Below are 21,963 nucleotides of genomic sequence, written 5' to 3' on the forward strand. Positions count from 1 at the left end.
ACTGGACTCTCCAGCATCACTGGGCCTCTCTTGCCTCCATCATCCCAAACAGAGTAGACCTCCAAGGGTCAGGTGAGCTCGGCGACACCTCCCTCTCTGGAAGTGCTCAGGTCTCTTTCAACACCTGCTCCGCTCTGATCGACCTGACCGCTGCCTGGGAGCCCTCCGCCTCCTTGAGGGTCATGCTTCAGCAGAACCTGGCCACCACCGGTGTACCGGGGGAGTTCACTGTTAGCATGTCGACCACGGCTAGTCAAGCTGAGCTGGAGGTGGAAAGTGACGCGTGCTCCGTGCTTCTCCTGGCAAATCAACACAGGGGAGGAGAGGACGGGGGGACCAGCTGGGATTTTTTTGTTCACCAGCGATGTGTCATACTGAAGGTTAGAGAGGAAACAAGAAGGCGTGTGAGGAAACTTGTTTCCCAGCAGAAGGAAAGCAAAAGAAACATCTTCACCTTGGAGATGACTCTTGTCTTTCCATTACAGTACAAGTTGCATTGATAACACCCTTACTGTGTGGAAAAAAAGTACCAACAAGACCATGGTTGAAATGAACGTTAATCTCTTAATGGATTTTAGCTACCCTTATGGCTTTAGAGATGGAAATGTCCGTGTTTGTCAGTATGTCCACCACTTTGGTCCAGACTGAAACAATTCAACAACCATTAGATGGATTACCAAGAATTTTGCGACCAACGTTCATGTTCCCTGTAAGATAAATTGTAATAACTCAACAATATTAAACCCCTTTTGCACTTCATGTAAAATGTAATGCAGAGAATCCTTTCAGCAATGGCCTTGTTTGTGTATTTCAGTTTATTTATGTTAAATAGATGTTTAGATGATTCATTAATGTTAAAAAGATATATACCTGTATATCGTTAGTTGCAGCTATAAACTTTATATAGAGAGTATCTGTTGTGAGAGAGTGAATAATAGCCCTGGTTCTAATCTTTCCTTTTTTAATTTTTCCTCTATAGACTCTACTGCCGTCGCAGACTTCAGCCAACATCTCCATCACCCGTTCTGGCTGCTCCACTCATCTCAGCACCATCCTCCAGACCGAGGGGGAACAGAAAGGCAACCTTAGCCTGCATTTAACTTGTTACCCCCACCTCAGTCTGAAAGCATCTGTACAGCACTCTATAGAGGCCATACAGATGCTGGGATTCCCTGCCCAAGGAGCGTTGATCCTCAATGTTTCAACTGCACATCTGCCTGGCGTGGAGGTCGGCCTGGAGCTGGGACGTTGTTATTTTAGGGGTAATTTGGGGAAAACCGAGGCTTCGCAGACGGAGGAGGAGCAGTCTTCCTACGCTGTAAATGTGACCAACTACTGTCCTGCTCTACAGGTCAGACAATCAGTCAGTTCTGTGTGATACTGCTTGTAGAAACCTGAATATGTTTAAGTTGTAAATATTACTGTTACCTCTAACTGTGGCAATACATTGTCATTTCTTTCATCCCAGTCAGAAGAGCTGGTATTTCCTACATGATTCACGCCTGTCCATGTTAACACAGTTTCCTTTGAAATACAGTTTCCACCTCATTAGAAGGTCAAGCTACAGCTCATTTCTTACAGCAGCAGACCAGAACAACAGAACAGATGATACAGCTGCTAGACTACCCCTGTTTGACTTGCTGCCACTGTGGAGATTAACATCCTCCTCGTATGTCCGTGTGCCACAGGGAACGGTCCTCCCAGCGTCCCTGGCTCTCCAGGGCCTCCTGTCAGTCGCCCCCTGCCGGCTTACCATGACCTCCTCTCTGAGGGCGGACAGCCAGGACCTCTCCCTGGAGCTGAGTCAGTCCTGCAGGCCTCCACGTCTCTCCGGGACCCTCACACACTCCTTCCTTGGGCTGAGGAGCCAAGGTGTGCCCCAGATAGTCACCGTAGAGGCCACCGCTCCTGGAGGCCCCGAGCAGGCCGGGGCCCTGCTCATTAAGGCTGGGGCGTGTCACATTAGAGCCAATGGAGTCGTAGAGGCCAAAGGAAGGACACGGTGGCTCTGGGCTCTGGAGTCAGAGTGCCCGATGTTACAGGTACTCTAGGTTTTTGTGGATGACTACTGCAGCTTTGACATAGTTAAAGGGACTGTATGTAAGTTTTTACACATTTTTAAATTGTTTTTAATTGCCAATGTGTGAACAGGTTGTAACCTAACCTAAAAAATGAGACCTTAAGGGACTTTCTGGGTTTTCTCTATCAGCCTTTAGACTGCTTATGATGTGAAGAATGCGGGACGTTTTTTCTGGGAAAATCCAACAGATGTGACTTAATGCATGCTCGCGAGAGCCTTTACTCTCTTAGGCTGCGCTACAGGATTAACAGTGTCGATTCACAGAGGGACCTTCGTTTGGTTTTGGGTATCAAAACGGACCCAGAGCTGGCAAAATTCTTATTGGACAGATAAGCTAACATTACTGCCAAGCATGGGAAATATAGAGTGATATTGTGGTTTTAGATGTCAATCACGTTCAGCCTTGTGTGTGTCGCCTCACTGTTTTGACCGATGCTCGCTTGCGTCTACGTAGTGCGCGCACAAGCGCGAGCAACAGGACGCTGACCAACGTTGACGTAACGACCACAGGTGTCACTGTTAACAAGCAATTTCTGATTCTTACATATGGCCCCTTTAAAAGTTGTATTAAACTGCCTGTATGTCCATCCCATTAACAATTTGGGAATTTTGTAGTGTGTGCCGGTCAAACGGGTTGACTTGATGAGGGCATTTTCATTAAACAGTTAATGGTCTGAATGAAATCAACCTACTCTTACAAACATTATTGATTGGCTAAGCTAGACACTACAGTAGCTGTGCATCCCAGTACTCATACTAACATACTATTTAGAATGCCAGAAAAAAAAAAGTCAAAATACATAGTATGTTAAATGCTGTATGCCAAAAATACCAGGATATCCTACTACATCCAGTCGCATTTTTGCAGTATGCAAGCCAGCATGCCTTTCTGGCTATTCTGACTCACAATCACACACAAGCACAGCACATATATGAGCAAGAGGGTCAATGTTCAAGGCACAACGTTATGACGAAGTGTCCCAATTGTGTGCATACTGCATGCAACAGTATGTACTAAAAGTAAAAAGAAAAAATGTTTCGGAACGTAGCATCGACTTTTATCACTGCAGATATGTAGACATGTCAGGAAACACACAGGTGTAATTAATACCGTAATTAAGACTGGGACACTCGTTAGTCTTATAAGTTACACCTGAGATTTTCCTGCAAAGTCCAAATGGTCTATTAAAGGTAAAAGTTTCACCCCTTGGAGATATTTTGTGGAAGAGTTAGGCCTCTTCAGTCAGTATCCGTGTTATTTATTTATGTGCTGTTCTGTCTTTTCTAGGCTCATTTTAATGGCTCGGTGTGGCAGGACCCTCGGGGTATCTGGACGGCGACGGTGGACACCGAGCTGGAGGGCAAGAGGGGTTCCCTGAGGCTGAATGCAAGGGCCTGGCCGGAGCTGAGCGTGGAGGGCGAGCTCAGTCACAACCTCCCTTCTCTCAGAGGTTTACCGGAGCACGGCAGACTGAGGGTCACCTGCAGGACCGGGAAACAACGATACGACACCGAAGCCCTCATTCAGGTGGGGGAGTGTGCTGTAGGAGCCAGCGGAGCTGTGACGTCACAGCCGGGCCTGCAGGGGTCGCTGGTGTATCACAACAACTGCACAGTGATTCAGGTAGAGTGAACATAGACTACCACATGATTGTCTGACTGAACCTATAATAACTTCACTAGTTACATCACTATGTGATCATGTTTTGTAGGAGTGGGGCAGTCCGGACAGGATGCAGTCCTCTGCGTCGTTGGTTGTTTTCTCGACTCGTGCAGAGTCTCAGGTCTCCATGGTGATGGATGATACAGAGTTACAGGCTTCAGTGGCTCTTAAGAAAACTAAGGTGTGGAAATACATTTATGATTTTACATTTGTTACATAAAAAAAAAAAGAGTTGATTATTTGCCTTTAAGGGGAAAACCCCAGGTGAATTAGGTAAAATGTGTAACTAATAGATATAACCATGAAACTTCCCAAGTTGATTACTTACATTAAGACAATTATTTTTTGTATTAAAAGTTCTCTAAAATGTTATGTTTAAATTTGCAAATGAGGCATTATCTTATGAAATATGTGATAATTTGCATTCATTTCCAGAACAGAAATCTGAACATTGGATAGAGCCAGGTTCAAAATGCTTGTTTCATTTTGTCAACAACATTACAGTCAAAGGTTTTTACAGAGGAAATTGTAGATATCTCTTTTTTATCACTTCATGAATGACAAAGAACTGTTAACAGCCATAAAAAAATCCATGTTTTTAGGAATAAAACGTTCTATAAATCAGGCTATGAATTATATATGAACAAACCCCTCCATAAAAACCTTAAGAATGTAGATAGGAATGAAACTGGAAAGTTTGGTGTATATAAGTGCTACTGAAGTGGAGATTTCTGGCTCAAAGTATGATACATAACTAATATAGAGAAAACGGCCTTTAAAGATATGTACTATAAAATTCCATACATTTTGCAAAACACTAGTATTTTTTTGCATTACAAGTTTTCTGAAATGTTATGTTTAAATGTGCAAATGAGACATTATCTAATGCTAATTGTTGGTGAAGTTAGGAGAAATCTACAGACGCAGATAGACAAAGTAGTAAAATAAGCACCTGAATGTGTATTTTGGATGTTTTCTTTCCGGTAGTCTGAAAGAAGGCATGTTATGGAAGCAAACCCAAAATCTCCAAATTGACCAGTGCATGATAAACAATGTTTTTGCCTGGGGTGTCTCCGCTTAAAATCCAATGAAATTCACATTTCACTTGTGATACAAAGATGTTGCCTTAATTTATCTATTTTCGAAGACAAAGGATGTGATGCTGTGTATCTTAATTGTTTTCTCAGGATCAAAATGGAGCATCGCTCAGTCTAAACCACTCTGTGCCCCTGTTGAAGAAGCTTGGTCTCCCTGTTAACGCTGCAGTGACTATGAATTGTGGGAGTCATGGCAATGGCTCGTACTATTACCTACTACACAGCAGCGCAGGAAGACAAAAGGTATAGGAGGCAGCGTTAGCACTCCATGACACCGTTTCTCGTGATGTTGGGATGAAATGCTCTTTCAAGTCACACAAGCCTGAAGTCTATAATGATATACTGCATATCCATTTATAACCACACCAACCTTATACTCACTGAATGTTTTTACAGGTAACCCAAGAGATGACAGTTTCAAAGATGCCTGAAACGGTCAGAGTGAAGAGTCATTTTAGACACACGGTGAACTATCTGAAGAAACTGGGAATCCCTGCTAACAACAGCATCCAGGTTAGAAACTCAACCATCAAGAACTGACAGTTAAAACAGCTCGCTGGACGAAGGTGTACAGTCTCTCAGGTGGTTGATATCACAGTGACTGTGTGTGCAGGTGGAGCTCGGCTCTGCTGAGGGGAAGGCCTTGACGTTACAGTCCCAGTTTGGAGGTCAGCAGGCCGGAGTGAGACTGAAGATGAAATGTCTCCCGATGACCAAAGAGATGAGAGGAACCGTGTGGCACAGCTGGTCGTGGCTACAGGACAGAGGACTGCCTCTTAATATAGAGGTAATGTTCTTTACATTTTATTGGTTTATTGAACTGGTATTGATAGGAGTGGTTGAAAAAAATACAAACACCTCTCTTGTGATTTTCTTCTCCGAGGGCTTATGTTCCATTCAGGGAGTCTTTTCTCAGCTTCAGTCCAGGGCTCGGCTCACCATGGACGGACACAAGCTGCTCGCCTCCGGCTTGAACATCAGCGTGGCCGACGGGCGTCTGGCCCTGCTGCTCTCCTACTCTCCACCAGCTTCTAATCAAACATGGACACAGCACAGTATGGACGCTACACTGACTGCTCAGTTCAAAGGTCAGATTACATTAACAGCTTCGTGTTTTAAAGAGGACCTATTATGCTCATTTTCAGGTGCATACTTGTATTTTAGGTTTCTATTAGAACATGTTTACACGCTTTAATGGTCCAAAAACGCTTTACTTTTCTCATACCGGCTGTGTTGCAGTCTGCTTTGATTGATTGGTCAGCTGAACCAAACTCTTCAGACTCCGCTCCAGCTCCGCTCTAACTAGTTTTGTTTGAGGTCGTGCCAAACTAGCCGCTAGGCAGGTATTATGCAACTGTGGTACTTGGTGACATCACCGTGTTACAGAAGAAAAGGCGAGACTTGAAGCAAGGCGTTTGAGGCAGTTCAAGACCAGTGTTTCTGTGGGGAAGAGTAACTCCCTTTGGCGTGGACTTTGGGCTTTGCAGACCTTTTACAGGCACAAAAAAACTATATAACACACTAAAGGAAAGAGAAAAAGCACAAAGGTCCTCTTTGATATTGTTTCATGAAGTTTGGGAAGTCTAAATGCGGCTGTAGTTGTTTCTCAGTACCTTTTTTGAGAGTGAAGAGGAAAGAGATTTCATTCTTTTTATTCATATTGACCAAATTAATTTAACTAATTAATTACAAGTCTATAGTTTCCCCTCTCATCATGTCATCATGAGGTTTTGCCTTGAATCCTACCGTCCAACTGCAGTATCAAAAACTGACCACCTGAGGTCACCATTTGACTTTATGTGTTTTTTAAAGCTTGATTTCCATATCACAAAGCAAAAGTCATTCATTTTAAAAAAAATGCAGACAGCTCTCAGTTTGTCTTTGCAAATACAAAAAAAAATATTACAAACTATTTATATTCTCATGATGGGTATGAGGGGCTTTTACCTTTAACAACAGCACTGATCCTCTCTGCAGGTCCTCTGCGGAGCGCCTCAGTAGACATCCACTGCCACGACTGGAGAGTCCGAGCAGCGGGGGACGTAGGAGGCTGGGGGGCCCACGGAGGGTCCAAGGAGGCCAGAGTCACACTAAAACACACCGTACAGGGACAAAGTAGCCCTGCCTTACAGGTGAGGGTAACATACACTAAAAATTTCCATAACTTTGCTCCTCTGTGCTAACCCCATCATTCTGTGACTGTCGATGTAGGTGGAGGCCTGGGGACGACTTACTGAGTCCCAGCTGAGGTGCTCCGTGGCTGTGAACCCTGAACACAGCTCCTCGCTGGCTCTCATCATCCAGGGACACCACCTGCCTCATAGGTACTGTTAACACACATATACAGAAACCACGTTGAAGAGAAAAGAAAAGAAAATCTCCTGTCAATCAAACACATGCACACACACACACTTGCTTTAAGTGACAGAAGTTCTTTTGTCCAGCAAGGACCTGATGGTGAAGGTGGTCCACAACATTCCCAGGATGTCGGTTTACCTGCCTGCTCAGCTCAATGTCCGCTCTCAGGTGGGTTCTTATTCTAAAGGCGCTCTTGTTGTCAGGCTATTAAATATATCAGTCGCTAAATGGCCCATAAATGTGTGTCAATACTACACCCACTAGTTTGACTGTTTTTATCATCTATTCAAATGGTAGATCACCAAAAGAAGGTATAAAAGAACACAACAGTGACTTCTAGCAACCGTAGTAATTATGACAGGATGTGACATGTATTAGTAATTAAGAGTGTTTTATGGACATGACCTATCTGTTCCCTCTCTCTCCAGCTGAACCAGTCTCAGTCCAGTGTGGCAGGTTTGGTGGAAGTGTTGTCAGGCAGGAGGAGGCTGTGGGCTCTGGGGGAACTGGCCGCTATAGAGAGTGGATACAGACAGGCTGTAGAGCTCAAACACTCATACCCACAGGTATCTCTTTACTATGAATAGTATATACTGTATGATCAATCTGTTACAGACATTTTTGTCTTTCCACACTGTGAACATCATGACGCACTCGCATCCTAAATGTTTCGGTGATACTCTTTCTTCTGCAGTTGAAGCCGCTGCCCAGGTCTGTCACTGTGAGGACGGTGTATGAGGCCAGGAACTGGAGCTACCAAGTCCAACACGGAGCTGTGTGGGGCAGCCAAGAGTTCATCTTAACTGGTCTCTACTCTGCACCTCCAGCACTGGAGATAGGGAACCAGACCCTGAAGGGTAAACTGTTGCAGACCAGCTCTGCAGAACGTTACAACCATCATAGGGACAACGTGTTTCCACTTCCATCACATCTAACAGACATCAGGGCTCAAGATGCAGCTATTGATGAGTGACCACCTATACGACCTATTGTTGATGTCTTTCTCTTGTTCTTGACTTCAGTTCAGGTCAACTGCATCCCCCGTTGGACTAGTTTGGAGGTGACTCTGGAGCGTTCCCTACGTGGCCGACTGGACAGTGTCTTACTGGGCTGGACGAGGCACGGCCGACTGGAGCAGGTCAGACTGTACAACGTGTGACATGATATGGAAAATGTGAAGGGCTTCATTCAAATAAATCTTTTTGTTTTTCCTTTTTTTTGTCCACTCAGAAATTGTCGTATTCAACGGTGAAAATGTAATGTACATTTTGATGAAAAATGAAAAATTCTCTTTGGCTTTCTGCGGTCACAAACTGGTGGTTTGTTTATCTCAAGGTCAGAGCTCTGAGCTCGTGGAGTCGATCGGAGGAGACGAACGAGACCAAACTGGAGCTGAAGCAGCCGTTCTCCTCCACTCTCAGCGAGATGTCCCTTCACACGCTGTCACACAGCTCACAGAGGGAACGACGCAGCAGCCACCAAGTAGGCCGTCACACGCTTACCTCTTCATTTTACACTATAAAATAAAATATATTATCTCAGCTAGTCATATAACCGAGAAATGAGTGTCAATTTGACTCATTTGGCATTTGAAACAGTCCTCTTCACCTCTGTTTCTATGAGCTCAAATGGAGCAGGTCACTGTTTCTCACCAGGTTCTAATATTAAAACCTTTTCATGCATAAATCACCAAATCACCATTTCTTTACCCAAATATAATTATTATTATTTTTTATAGTTTTCTTTTTTTTTTTAACATACTTTATGTCTACTGTATTGGACACCGTGCATACTGCTGTTTACTTAAACTAAACTACATTATTTATAATAATTTTGTCAGAGTGACATACTGTAGTAAAAACAGGTGTAAAATGAAATATACAGACACAAATATAAGACGTATGAAACAGGTGTTATGATGTGAATATGGTACAGATTTTTGGTAGTTTTTGTTAGTTAGTGGGAGTATTTAAAGTGTTTGTGTGTATGTATGTATTCATACATTCATCCATGTGAATAACTGTGACCAGAGGCATGTGCAGGTACGTCTGAGGGGAAGAGATTAATAAATAAATAAGAAGAAAAATTAATAAATAAATTGGTAAACATAATAATGTTGATAAGTAAGTTCAATAACTACATTATTAATAATAATAATAATAATAATAATAATGATAATAATAATCATAGCAATAAAAAGGTCAAAGAAATAGCAATAATATTAAAATAAATAAATAGAATTATAAAAAATTAAATAATAATGATAATAATAATAATAAAAATGAGTAAATTAATTAATTAATATTAAGGGGATCGGTGTAGCCAGGCAGAGCTTTTTTTCTCTATTTATAATTCTGATAATTTTGCCTAGTGTAATGTGCAATTTCAGTACAAAAAGTGAAAAATTCTGAGTTTTGTTGTATATTTTATTTTTTCATTTATTTATTTATTCATTCATTCATTATTGTGTATGCAGACCCATCTGTCATGGGACAGCGCAGTCCCTGTCAATATCTCCGTCAGCCTGAACAAACAGTGGCAGAATAACTCCAGCAGGGGGCAGGCGTGTGCTCTGTTCTCAACACAACAGGTTGGTGGACAAGTTCAAAACTCCTCATGGATGTTGTGTACAATAACCTCCTTATTGATTGCCTAATTACTTTATATCTCTATGTCTCTCTCTTTGTGTGTCTGTGTGTGTGTGTTTGTGTAGATGTCAGTGTCTTCTGTCAAAGGTTGTGTGTCAGTGGGTCAGGAGGGAAACTCGTATTCCCAGAATGCAGAGCTACGATGGGACAACAGGAGCGTCAAGCAGGGCATGAAGTACCAGGTGCTCTGACAGCTAAAACGTTTAATTCCTACGACGAATTTCTCAGATGGCTGATGGTTTGTGTTGCTGTGTTGCTGTGTTGTTTCTAGAGGGGTCCGCGGGGAATGCACAGCCTCCAGGTGAACGTTGGCCTGGACAAAGTGTCTCCTGCGCCCTGTCCATCACACACACTCCTGGCTAAGATCCAGACCAACCTCAGGGATCGCCTGGAGCACACAGTGCTGCTGGGCCTCTGCCCACCACAGCCTGTGAGTACACACATCTGCATCCTTTGTCTCTGACTGCTTTTCTTCTCACGCAGTGATTTATAGTTTGGGGTCTATGCCAAAATCATGTAGAGATTGTAGCTGCTGTGCTGCTATGAGTGATTAATGGTTTTTCTGTGTGTGGTTGTCCTCTGATAAACGCGTCCCTGGGGAAGAGTATTTTCCACCATAAGTTTTCAGATGTGCTTATTTCATTTCTTGAGCTGCTGTTTATTCTCTCTGTGTGTCTCTCAGACATTGTCGTGGTCTGGATCCCACAGAGTGAACTCAGGAGAGGAGCTGTTCTACACACAGTCTCGCCTCTCGGTGACCGGACGGCCCCACCACTGCAGCCTCACCTTGGCCTTGACCAACTCCTCGACCGCTCAGGGCTCCAACGTGTCTCTGTTCTCTGAGGTGAACGACCCTCTGGGGGTTAATTAACAACAATGTGTCTCAGTTAAGAACTTTAGTTAAACAGAGTCAAGCCACTTTTCTATTATTGGGTTTGATGGTTTTATTACATTGCTGCGAGGACTTTATTGTGATAAGGAATTATTAGATTTGGATTAAATAGCACTCTGTACAGAGTGGCTGTTAGCGCTGTAACTCTGTGTGCTTTTCTATTTCTGTCTTTGTGAGGACCAATCAGTTTTTATCTAACCTTTATTTTACTATAAGATTTCCCATTGAGATTCAGCATCTCTTTTACGAGGGAGACCTGGCCAAGACGGGCGGCATAAAAAGTTTCACAAACAACAGACTTAGAACAAAATACCAAAAACGGTTAAAACAAACAACATAAGAAATTTCACATAAAAGAAACAAGCAAGCTGTGATGAGAGAAATCGTAACGCAGCATGATACACTGAATCTAAGACGAACTTGCACGCATAGATAAAATATCACCATAATCAATCGTTTGAATTATCAGCAACTGATTATGGTGATATTTTATAGATGCTAGTTTAACATTAGAATTAGGTACGGCCAAGGGTTTGGCTCTGTCCTCTAAAGCTCATTTATTAACACGTTGTATTTCGTTTGTTTTATGTGTACGAACATTTGTAGTGTGTAAAATGTAAAAACATCCAGTTGTGGTTTTATGGGAGGTTATGTGCAGGACTATATCTTGGATCAGGCGGCCAGGCAACCAGCCGTCTCAGGCTGGTTGCCTGGCAACCTCACGGTGATGCCAATACTCAAAGAAGGTAAGGCTCCCAGCCAAGAAATAGTCTGACACATAACCCCCCCCCCCTATGTGCGTGTCTACTTCACAGTCTCGGATTGGTAATTGGAGTGTGGAGGTGGGGGGCAGTGCCCTGTCTTGGCCCCGGGGGTCTGGTCTCCAGGTGCAGGCCAGACTGGACCGCAGAGAGACGATCTGGCTGAACGGGACGGCAGAGGGACGATGTCTTCAGACCACAGCAGGTTACATGAACGGTAACAAACACACAATCATCTCTGCAATAATATTTAAAATATTAAAACTATGATTATGAAGAATTCAATCTGTCCAGGTCCAGGTCTGAACGAGGACGTCACCGTAGCGGCATGTGTGGGAACAAATCACAGTTTGATGCTGGATGTGCGGAAAAGAGACGGCGGCAGCGAACCTGAAACTCTGGGCAGCGTGTCTGTGGGATCAGCCAATCACAGGCTGACGCTGAGAGCTAGTGGCTGTTTGGAAAGTCTGACTGCAGTGGAGGTATCACCAAAACTGCACAAAAACACTACATTTGTTATTACAGCACAGCATGGCACTTTGAAATACTGAATGTTGTTATTTTCACAGGCACGGATTCAATACCTGAGCTCTCAGATACAGAACAAGCTGCTGGAAAGAATCAAGACATTACAGCATCTCCTCAGTGAATTCAGGCGGCAGGTAACCAAAATACTGCAGGATGCTTAACGGAAACAAATGCATGTGGTAACATTAGTTGTTGTTGTTTTTTTTTGGGGGGGGGGGGGGAGGGATTTATTATCATTATTAGTACTAATTTTATTTACTTATTTATTTATTTATTTATTTATTATTTATTTTCAATTTGTGTTTTAGACTCAGAATCTAACTTTAAGTCTTAAAAGTGCGGTTTTATTTTTAACGTGGCTTCTCCTCACATCTTTCTCTGCAGTCCAGGGACAGTGAGCTGCTCCAGGAGCTGAGCGCTGTGCCCCTTCATGTTTCCCAGCGAGCGGAGGCTCTGCTGGAGCACAGAAACGGGGGTTTGTTGTCTCTGTGGAGGAGCAGCCCCCCACATCGCGTGGTGATTGACAGCCTGCCTCGCTTCCTCAGCCTGCTGCAGCACGCCTCTCTGCTGGGACAACAGGAACTGAGGAGTGAGTCCAGGGAGATGATGCTAATGAGTCATGTCAGCTACTGCCTTGACTGGCTAAGCAATCAAAAGTCTCAAAGCGGTCATGCATTTTGTGTCCATGAAAGAAAAAATTGTAGAGCCAGAAAGATTGGGAGAGCAGATAGAGGAGATAACACCCTCCCCTGATGTCTTGTCGGTCCCTGCCTTTCCTCACAGGCAGAAATCTAATTTCTTTCTAAGAAACTCTGAATCACAACTGATCTTCTCTTCCTTCTTATGTCATTATCTGACGCATGAAAAGCTTCTGTCCCACATCGTTATTTTTTTTCTCTTACACAATCACATCATTTTTGTGTGACTTTGACCCCTACACTTCCTGTGAGAAAAGTGTTTATCTGCTGTTGCTCTCATTAAAAAAGCCACCTTAAAGCTGCAGTCAGTAACTTTGAGCAAGTGCAAGACTAATGATTTTTTTCACAGATTATCACTGTCAGTATATAGTGATAAAGTTTTATAAAAATAACTTTTTGATCATATTTGCTCAAAGTTACAGACTGCAGCTCTAATGCATAAAGTGTGACAAAGTGTTGTGCTGCGTCCTCAGGGCCCCTGGCCACTCTCGCAGGTGTGTACCAGGATGTGAAGGGCCAGAGGGTGGAGGCGTTGTGGAGGGAGGCTGTGTCGTTGTGGACTGACGGGCTGGTGGTGGTCCTACCTGTGTTGTTGGGGAACCCTCAGCTGAGTTCGCTGGCTCAGGCTGGCGTCGCCACGCTCGGCGTCGCCCTGGATGTGGTGAGAAAGCTGCATGCTGGTGCCCTTTTTTGGCTAATTTAAAGCATTTTGTAGATATCTTAACAGTGTGTGAATTCTGTATCTAGTATCCCAGTTGTGATGGTTTTTTAAGTATCTCCTTTATTATTTTCTGCATGTAAATATCCCGGTTTCAAAAACTTGGATGAGCTCTTATCCTGGTTTTGATGAACCTGGATATGCTAGAAACTGGGATTCTGTGTTTCTGATCATTCTCTTCTGTGTTCAGCTCCACTCATGTTATATAGTAATTAGTCAGTAAAATATAAAATTTGATGATAAACTTGTAAAATGTTATCATGACCAACATGCTGAAATAAAAGCGAAAGTCTGCATTTGGTAATGCAGAGCAGACGGAGAGGCTAAATCCAGTACAGTTGAGGTAACAGTCACACAAGACAAATCTCAGATAAAGACTCAAAAGCAGCATACTAATATACACGCAAACTCACTCATTAATGTGTAGTAATGGTTGGTGTTGTGTGTGTGATCCAGGCAGGGCAGCATACCTACCACTGGGTGGAGACCAGGCTGGCCATGGCTCTGTCTGGAGTCAGGAAGCGACTGGCGTCTGTCTACAAATTCTCCCCCAGGTACTGCACATGTCTGAGACATACATGAAGAAACGCTCTCTGTGAACCTCTTTTCCTAAAACTAAAAATAAAAGAGGTCAGAGGAGGGACATATCCTTCATTATGTGATGATAGTATGCCAATCCCACCCACTAAGAACCAAGGTCAAAAGATGTCTAGGTCAGTGGTTCCCAAACATTTTCACATCAAGGACCCCTAAACTGACACAAATTAGACCATAGACCCCCATTTGATTCATTGATTAATTTATTATGTGTATATACAGTATGTATATATGTATGAATGAATGCATGAATGAATGAAAACCATGACCAAAATAGTCATACATTCTGTCATTGTGTTACTTATGGATGGGACTATAGTGAAATAAAATGATTCCCCTTCTTTCTGGGGAACCCCCCTCAAGAACTCCTGGGGTTCCCCGGACCCCACTTTGAAACCCATTGGTCTAGGTAACAACTGGTCATTGAAAAGCTCTTGAAACAAAGGTTACAAAACCAAGCCACTTTTAACCTGCCTGCAAATCACCAAATCAATCCTTACTGCACAAATATCAACAAGCGATAAAGAGCCATAACTTTTGAAAATTGATTTGAACCAAAGCTTAAAAGCTCTGCATTTGCTGTTAAATTGCTTAGTCAGAACAAACGATATGTAAGAAAATGATTCCAGTTAGATATTTTGAATCGAGTGTTCTTGGTTTTTCCAGCGAGTGTTCGGTGGTCGCGTCGGTGCCGCTGCCGCCGCTCCCCTGGTCCAGGGTGTCCGAGGCTGGACTGGTGGAGATCCTTCTGGAGGAGTGGCTCCTGAGGCCCCTGCAGGCCCTTGCCTCCATCAGGCCCACAGCTGAACTTTACCGCCTCAAGAGGAAGATCATGGACAGCCCATTTACACGTAAGACTAATAGCTTTTCAGCAATATACACATGATGCAACTTCACTGGAGGACTTACTGGAATTGCAATGCTCTCTTTCTCCTTCTACTTCTCTCTATAAGACCAAGCTCTGCTGGTGGCAAATCAGTTTGTGGTGACATTTGATGGCCACCTGTATGAGCTCCCTGGCTCCTGTCCACTGCTCCTCGCTCAGGACGTCAGCGCCGAGCCTTTATTTACGCTGCTGCGCAGTTCAGACTTGCATGACTTCCTTCTGATAGGAATGAATAACAGCACTGTCAACGTTCAGCACAATGGACAGGTATGTGTTAAAGAGGACCTATTATGCTTATTTGCAGGTGCATACTTGTATTTTGGGTTTCTACTTCAACATGTTTACATGCTTTAATGTTAAAAAAACACTTTACTTTGAGGACATGCCAAACTAGCCGCTAGGCAGGTATAATGCAAATGTGTTACTTGGTGACATCACCATGTTACGGAAGAAAAGGTGGGACTTCAAGCAAGGCGTTCCAGGCAGTTCATGAGCAGCGTTTCTGTGGAGGAGAGTAACTCCCGTTGGCGTGGATTTGGGGTTTTGTAGACCTTTTACATGCACATAAAAGTATATAACACACTAAAGGAAAGGGGAAAAGCACAAACGCATAATAGGTCCTCTTTAAAACCCAAAACATGAATTAAGAGAGTGAAGTGTTGTGATTTCGAGCTGAACTCTACAGCTTCTTTCAACGTGTCTGGAAAAATAGAAATAAAATGTTTTTGTCACAGGTGAAGGCCAACTGCAACAACACCGTATCGCACACGTTTGACAGCGACGACGGAGTGTCTGTCAGAAGAGGGTCAAACATCGTGCAGGTGTCCAATCAGAATGGAGCATCGGTGTCATGTGACCTGTCGCTTGAGGTGTGCAGCTTCACTCTGGATGGATGGTTGCATGGTAGGACTAAAACTAAAGATTCAACACGAGTTAGGAGTATAAACAATTACTGATCGTCATTATTGGTAATAACATGGTTTTAATCTACACAGGCACGTCTACTGGTCTGTTGGGGACTAATGACAATGAAGTAGGGAATGATTTTCCTCTGCCTGATGGCTCTCAGGCTGAAAACTTGGAGGAATTTTTCTACAGTTGGCAGGTAGGATAAGTGAGAGATGTGATGATTGAATACATGCAGAAGAAAATCCCCAAATCTTCATATTGTTGGAGCTTTGTCGACATAAAAGTATCCGGTTCTCACCTGCAGTTTGATCATTTTTCTACAGATGAAACCGGAGTGTCTCAAACCACCAGGTGCAACAGAGCACTTTCCTAAAGCAGCCACGACCTCCGTGAGCTGTGAATCTCTGTTCTCCTCTCCTGACTCCCCTCTGACTTCCTGTTTCAGAGTGGTGAGTAGTTAAACACTTCATCACACAAGCTTCATAATTTTCTGGCGAAGTTAAATGTATATAATAGATACTGTGAAAACATGTTTCTGGCACCGGCAGCCCTGGCCTCTCCTTCTCTCTTATGGATTTCATGGCCTAGATAAGAAATTAATCAGCTGGACGTGATGAGAAACCTGTCAAAACAAATAATATGTTCCTTCTGCACTTACGAACTTCAATCATAGTTAGATGAAGCAAAAACTATGTCTAATAAGAAATATAACTTCTTAGTCTGGCCAAAAGGAAATAATGTAAAAGAAAAGTACATTATTTTCATCTAAAATAATTCAAATGTATATTTGGTGAAAAGCAATATGTTGGACTATACTGCTGCGTGACATGACATTGGCGTTGACGATTGTGAGCTTCATGTTTACAGCGTGGTTTTTTTCGTCATGCAGGTGGATCCCGGTCGGTTCTTGTCTGTGTGTGAGTTGAGCTCCCCCAGAGCTCCCTGTAGATTAGCATCTGCTTTTGTTCATCTCTGCCAGCAGAACTACATACCTCTGGAAGTCCCTGTCCAGTGCTGTAAGTCACACCATGATACAACCAAAGACGTGCATGGATAGACTCATATCATAATCATAATCTATGATACTGTACCGCCTTGATATATCAGATGTTTTACATTTTTTGTTTTTGTTTTAGTGAAAGTATGAAGGGAGGACGAGCTGAGGAAGAGCAAAGATGAAGGGTGATACATGACCTCTGTTAGCTGCTAAAACTGACACATTTACACTTTTATACCACTGTTTTTGCTACAATACTTATATTTGTATTAAATTTTGTACTCTATTGTATAGTTACACATTATTATACCTCATGTAATGTACACTTTTGTCCTGTTTACACGTGCCAATATTGTGCCAGTAATGTGAATGTGAACTTACTAACTATAGCAAGTATTATTAACCACAAGGCCTCATTGTTGTATTTTCTGTGGTCTGTAGTAGAAACACTGAAACTATTTGTGACTGATGGTAAAACACGCCCAGTAACTAATCATCACAAACATGAAGAGATCAACAAATATGCTTTTGAAGTGCATTTATTAACTTGTGCTCTTATGTTAAATATATATGTTTGGCTTCATCCGAAATCGCATACTACACACTACATACCCAATAGGTGTACTATCGTCAACATACTTTAGTGTGAATAAACAGTAGTATATATCTTTTCGGAAGCACTGAGCAGTAATTTACGTTGTCACTTCCTGAAAGCCTCCTTGCCGGTTGGAGAAGTGTAACCATGGTAACCCGTGTCAACCTCATGTGACCAAAACGACGGTTTGTGAGATTCAAAGTCTGAACTAATTTAAAATATATATTACGCCTAACAAAGTGAAATCTTATAGGCTACTTACACTGAAATTGAAGTGTTATTGATGTTACAGTGCTGTCCGTCAATGTCTGTCATTACCTGCATGCATTGTGGGATATTTCACCCGATTCGACTGTTATCAGGCCATTAAATAGGCGTTATCAGTCACTATAAGCACCATAAGTGTGGGTCAGTAGGGGCCTACTAAGCCTACTACGTAGTAAAAATGAAAGTGAAACTTAAAAGCAAAACGTTCTGACACTTCAAACTGAATGAAACGTCACGTTTTGAACACACAAAAAGGCTTCTTTAGGTTTTGGCAATAAAACTACAACTTCTTCAGGCAAAAAAACACAGTGTTTTGGGTTAAGTCAGTCTAAGTTCGCTGTCGTGTTCTTCTATACCTCCTTTCGGTGATCTACCATGTGAATAGATGATAAAACCTGCCTATTTAATAGCCCACCAACTGTCTAATCGGCTGGTTATTTATTGCACTGTTTAATGCATTTTGTAATATTTCACCAGAAATACTATGCGATTTGTGTACTATTGGTTTCATACTAAGGTTTTGGACATACTAAAATATCTCACATAATGTTTTAGCGTGCTAAATAACATGTTAGTATGAGACTTCGGATGCAACCTTTGTGTTGCTCTTTATTGCTCAGTTAATTGGTTCCCTGGAAGATGGGTATGTAGTTGTGTATCTTGGACTTCTGTCTCTGCACGACACACTCGGCGATCCAGACAATGTTGCGGCTCTCCTGCTCCTTCAGTTTGATGTATGAGTAAAATACTCCATAATGGAACTGCTGCAGGAAAGCGAGCGTGTTCAGCTTCACCTGAGTAAAAATAAAGGATGAGAGTTGAAGCCGCTCAGAGAGGCAGAAAGGCAAGATTTACGTACAATTAAGATAGTTTGAATCATCTTTAGAATATGTTTGCATTGCTTCTGGTCGACTTGTCAAAACATTTACTTTGCAAATTCTTCATATTGTCAGTAAAAGATAATTGAAACAAGCTGCCCATACTTTCAAACTGAATTTTGCGTGAAATGTGTTGCTCGGTCCAAATAGTTTTACTATATCAACAGTTAAACAGCTGGAAGCTACATCCTGGTGGGACTCTGCACTACTGAAGAACATTAAAGTTATATTACCTCTTGTTCAAAGAATCTGTCTTCCAGAGTCTTAAATCCTGATCCTGGCTCAGGGTCATCAAAGATTATTTTATACACCTGCAGGGAGTTTAAGGTTAAAGTCAACCGCGTTTAAGTTAGCTGCAGTAACAAATCAGCGGCTCTCGTTAAGAGTCCCGAGCGTGTGATGGGACTCACCGGGTAACAGTCGGCCACTGCTTTGACTTGCTCGTGGTCCTCTGCCCTGGCCAGCAGTTGCAGCCCTTCAGGGTAAAGTTTGCCACACGATGGATACAACGCACTCCTTTCTGCACCGCTGAGATCCGTTCCAAACGAGTTCACTGTGATGATGAAGGCCCGCCTGTCTGCCTCAAACTGCAGCACACACATGCACAAATACAGAGCATTTTCAGCAAAACGAAAAACTTTTATGGTACATAAAACTTCAAATTCAGCCCATGCAGTGTAAATTCTCACAATACCTCCAAGACAGGGCACATTATATCTCTTGTGGCACCACCAATATTCTTGCAGAAAGAGTGGAAAGACTCTAAATATGCCTTTGAAGAGAAAAACAATGATCTGTAACACATGTCTGTAATATAAAATCCGACCTCAACCAAAGAGGGTAAGAACACCATTGTAAAACTTGTGATACAGTAGTAAAACCAACAGCCAGAATTTATATGTAGATTTATATGTAAATTATGGTAGTCACTTAGTCACCTTAAACAATTTGTTTCTGAGGATCTCAGCTTCCATTTCGTCCAGGTTGGACTCAGATACAGCATCCTGGAAAAACTGAGCTATGATATGACATAACACAGTGGGTATCAGTTTCATTAGTCTGTATTATATATCACTTTTTAATCTAGCAGAACTTTAAAATAAATGATAAAAACATGCAAGTTAAGTCAAAATTCAGACTCAATAAAGGCCTGGACAGACCAGCTTCTATAAAAGAACTTCTCAGTGAAATTTCGTCATGAAATCTGATGGAATAACTGTAGTTGGTGGATTCACTCGTTGAGTTCAACTTTGGTGAACTTAGACCCGTTGAGCAAATGAGATGATTCTTCCCCTCCATAAAAAAAATATCCACCTCCACTGTAAACTGTGATGATTAATTGATTAATTCTTTTTAGTGTCTTGCAACAACTCTGTGACTGAGAGGGAGTTAACACAGATCATCTGATGAATCTACCTAGCGGTGTGTCCACCAGGATGGCCGTGTAGAGCTCGGTCGGGGTGCGAGCGATGCCCACCGCTGCCATTTGGTCAAAAGCTCCCAGTGGGTGACATCGTGGGAGAAGCTCTTCCACATCTCTCTGTTTCAGGGCCCCGGTGATCAGCATCACCACATTGTCGATCATGTAGCTGTAGCTATGGCAACACAGAGAACAGAGTTAATGGATGTCCCTTTATTTGTCTGCGTGGCATTTTATATTATATCCCTTTTTATGAAGGACATATTTACCAACAAATATAGCCTCTATTCTTTGTTTCTTCTTTTGGAGATAAGCAAGAAAAATGGATAGATAACTACAGGAAATAAATATGTCATTTGACCTTTGTATAATTTATAATTTTGCCCATGTAGCATACGTTATATAGTCAAGGAAGGTGGATAGTGGAGGCAGGGCGTTGGAGCGAAGGCAGCTGAACTCAGTCACCAGGTTCTCCCTCAGCTTGCTGTCCACCAGAGACACAGTCAGGTCCTCTTCAGAGGACAGCATCTTACCGTAGTCGGTGCTCTGCAGATGCAGCTTCATGTCTGAGGAGAGGAGAGGGGAGGAGAGGAGAGGAAAGACATTGCATAAAGGTTTAGTACTCTGTTTTTTTTCTCCCCTCATGGCTCATCTTGTGCATCTCTGCGTCTTTTCCACAGCCACTTCCTGTTAGGTTACAGTGCAAAAAAAACAGGATGAGGTGAATCATCATACAGTCTATAATTCACACATGGCTCACATTAGATCATCACATAACTCACTAACAGCTGATGATGACTAACTATAAACACACGCACCCACAGACATATAGATTATATTCAACAAACATATGGTGTATGATAAATAAACTGCAATTTTGGAGTCCTTTTGAGAATTGAGAGTTTTTTCCAAGAACTACTTGTGTGGACTGGTTAGTGTGAATGTAAACGTTCATGAAAATATATACAGAACTGAACTTAAAACACCTCATTTGTCTTCATTCGCACTGACTTGCACGGTATGTGTCTCCCAGAGAGACTGGTTCCTGGAAATAAAATTCTGATTATCTCCTTTTAAAGGGGAACACTACCTAAATTAATAATTCCAATATGTTATTTCCATGGTCAAGGAAAGTTCAACCAATATCTGTGAACATGAGCTCCTCTCTCTCAAAGCCAGAAACCAGAGATGTAAGTCTTAAACTTGTGATGTCAAAGGGTATAAAGTCTGGAGCTGCTCCATAGACAATGAATGGAAGACTGATTTTCTGGACCAACAGAATGTTTGTTTTCTTTTTTATACCCAAATGAGCTTTATTCTATTGTAGTGTTGTCAGATGTGAAACAGAAAATGTTCCCATATGCTCAGATCATTCCCCTGGGTGCTCTCAGTGTCACCTAGAACATCTCTCCCCATTAATTGTCTATTGAGCAGTCCAACTCTTTATACCCTATGACATCACAAGTTTGAGTTTTAGCACTCTAGTTTTTGGATTTGGGAGACAGTTGTTCATGTTTACTAATATTTTTTGGACTGATAACAGGTATGAATTTTGAAAATGGGCGTAGCTCCCCTTTAAAATGGGATCTAGGTGATCCCGTCAACTCCACTGCAGTGAGACACCCTCACACACATGCACAATCATTTTGTATAACAATAATAACAGTGTGATACAATATTCTTACCCTCAAGTGTGTCACACTGGGCCAGATTTTGATAGTCGGTGCGAGTCAGGATCCCGGCCTTCATCCCGCGAACCAGCCCCTCCAGATAGCCGTGATCCACGTTGAAACTGAGCTCTGCCATGATGCCAAATGAGCTACCAACGAGCCTGGGTGCAGTTAAAGTGATGCCTCCCTTTCCAAATGTGTCTCTCTTTGTTTTGTTTTTTTAAACTTCTGCATTATTCCCTCTCTGACTAACATTCATGCAGTTATTTTCCCCTTCCTCTTTGGCACTAAGAAATTCCAC

The 21,963-nt window shown here is 42.5% G+C and overlaps 2 protein-coding genes across 4 annotated transcripts in view; one reads left to right on the forward strand and one right to left on the reverse strand.

Moving 5' to 3' along the window:
* LOC119498040 overlaps positions 1–17,503 on the forward strand; it is a 35,525-nt gene extending 18,022 nt beyond the window's left edge. Inside the window, exons 43-74 of the mRNA XM_037786505.1 lie at positions 980–1,351; positions 1,689–2,042; positions 3,369–3,704; positions 3,793–3,924; positions 4,931–5,083; positions 5,237–5,353; positions 5,454–5,627; positions 5,724–5,928; positions 6,818–6,972; positions 7,052–7,164; positions 7,285–7,366; positions 7,627–7,764; positions 7,893–8,055; positions 8,221–8,336; positions 8,534–8,680; positions 9,675–9,788; positions 9,912–10,028; positions 10,118–10,276; positions 10,529–10,690; positions 11,554–11,716; positions 11,794–11,981; positions 12,069–12,161; positions 12,412–12,616; positions 13,199–13,386; positions 13,900–13,997; positions 14,707–14,891; positions 14,994–15,193; positions 15,661–15,829; positions 15,922–16,031; positions 16,159–16,284; positions 16,725–16,851; positions 16,972–17,503. Of these exons, the coding sequence (XP_037642433.1) occupies positions 980–1,351; positions 1,689–2,042; positions 3,369–3,704; positions 3,793–3,924; positions 4,931–5,083; positions 5,237–5,353; positions 5,454–5,627; positions 5,724–5,928; positions 6,818–6,972; positions 7,052–7,164; positions 7,285–7,366; positions 7,627–7,764; positions 7,893–8,055; positions 8,221–8,336; positions 8,534–8,680; positions 9,675–9,788; positions 9,912–10,028; positions 10,118–10,276; positions 10,529–10,690; positions 11,554–11,716; positions 11,794–11,981; positions 12,069–12,161; positions 12,412–12,616; positions 13,199–13,386; positions 13,900–13,997; positions 14,707–14,891; positions 14,994–15,193; positions 15,661–15,829; positions 15,922–16,031; positions 16,159–16,284; positions 16,725–16,851; positions 16,972–16,982 (5,172 nt within the window). The 3' untranslated portion in view covers positions 16,983–17,503. The remainder of the gene's footprint in view (positions 1–979; positions 1,352–1,688; positions 2,043–3,368; positions 3,705–3,792; positions 3,925–4,930; positions 5,084–5,236; positions 5,354–5,453; positions 5,628–5,723; positions 5,929–6,817; positions 6,973–7,051; positions 7,165–7,284; positions 7,367–7,626; positions 7,765–7,892; positions 8,056–8,220; positions 8,337–8,533; positions 8,681–9,674; positions 9,789–9,911; positions 10,029–10,117; positions 10,277–10,528; positions 10,691–11,553; positions 11,717–11,793; positions 11,982–12,068; positions 12,162–12,411; positions 12,617–13,198; positions 13,387–13,899; positions 13,998–14,706; positions 14,892–14,993; positions 15,194–15,660; positions 15,830–15,921; positions 16,032–16,158; positions 16,285–16,724; positions 16,852–16,971) is intronic.
* A 740-nt stretch (positions 17,504–18,243) lies between these two features.
* On the reverse strand, positions 18,244–21,872 carry LOC119498056 (V-type proton ATPase subunit d 1-like). 3 transcript variants are annotated; one of them, XM_037786539.1, is made up of 8 exons: positions 21,678–21,872; positions 20,390–20,558; positions 19,989–20,161; positions 19,511–19,590; positions 19,267–19,344; positions 18,983–19,159; positions 18,806–18,883; positions 18,244–18,488 (listed from the first exon to the last, which is right to left on the reverse strand). In XM_037786539.1, exons 1-8 carry the CDS (start codon positions 21,796–21,798, stop codon positions 18,315–18,317), a joined length of 1,050 nt encoding a protein of 349 aa, XP_037642467.1. In that variant the 5' UTR covers positions 21,799–21,872; the 3' UTR covers positions 18,244–18,314. The 3 variants fall into 3 exon arrangements, with proteins under 3 accessions (XP_037642467.1, XP_037642468.1, XP_037642466.1); XM_037786540.1 differs by lacking the exon at positions 21,678–21,872 and adding an exon at positions 20,979–21,270 and having other exon boundaries at positions 19,989–20,167; XM_037786538.1 differs by having other exon boundaries at positions 18,272–18,488; positions 19,989–20,167; positions 21,678–21,869.
* Between the last annotated feature and the right edge of the window lie 91 nt (positions 21,873–21,963).

The sequence above is a fragment of the Sebastes umbrosus genome, chromosome 12 (genome assembly GCF_015220745.1).
Source record: "Sebastes umbrosus isolate fSebUmb1 chromosome 12, fSebUmb1.pri, whole genome shotgun sequence".
NCBI lineage: Eukaryota > Metazoa > Chordata > Actinopteri > Perciformes > Sebastidae > Sebastes > Sebastes umbrosus.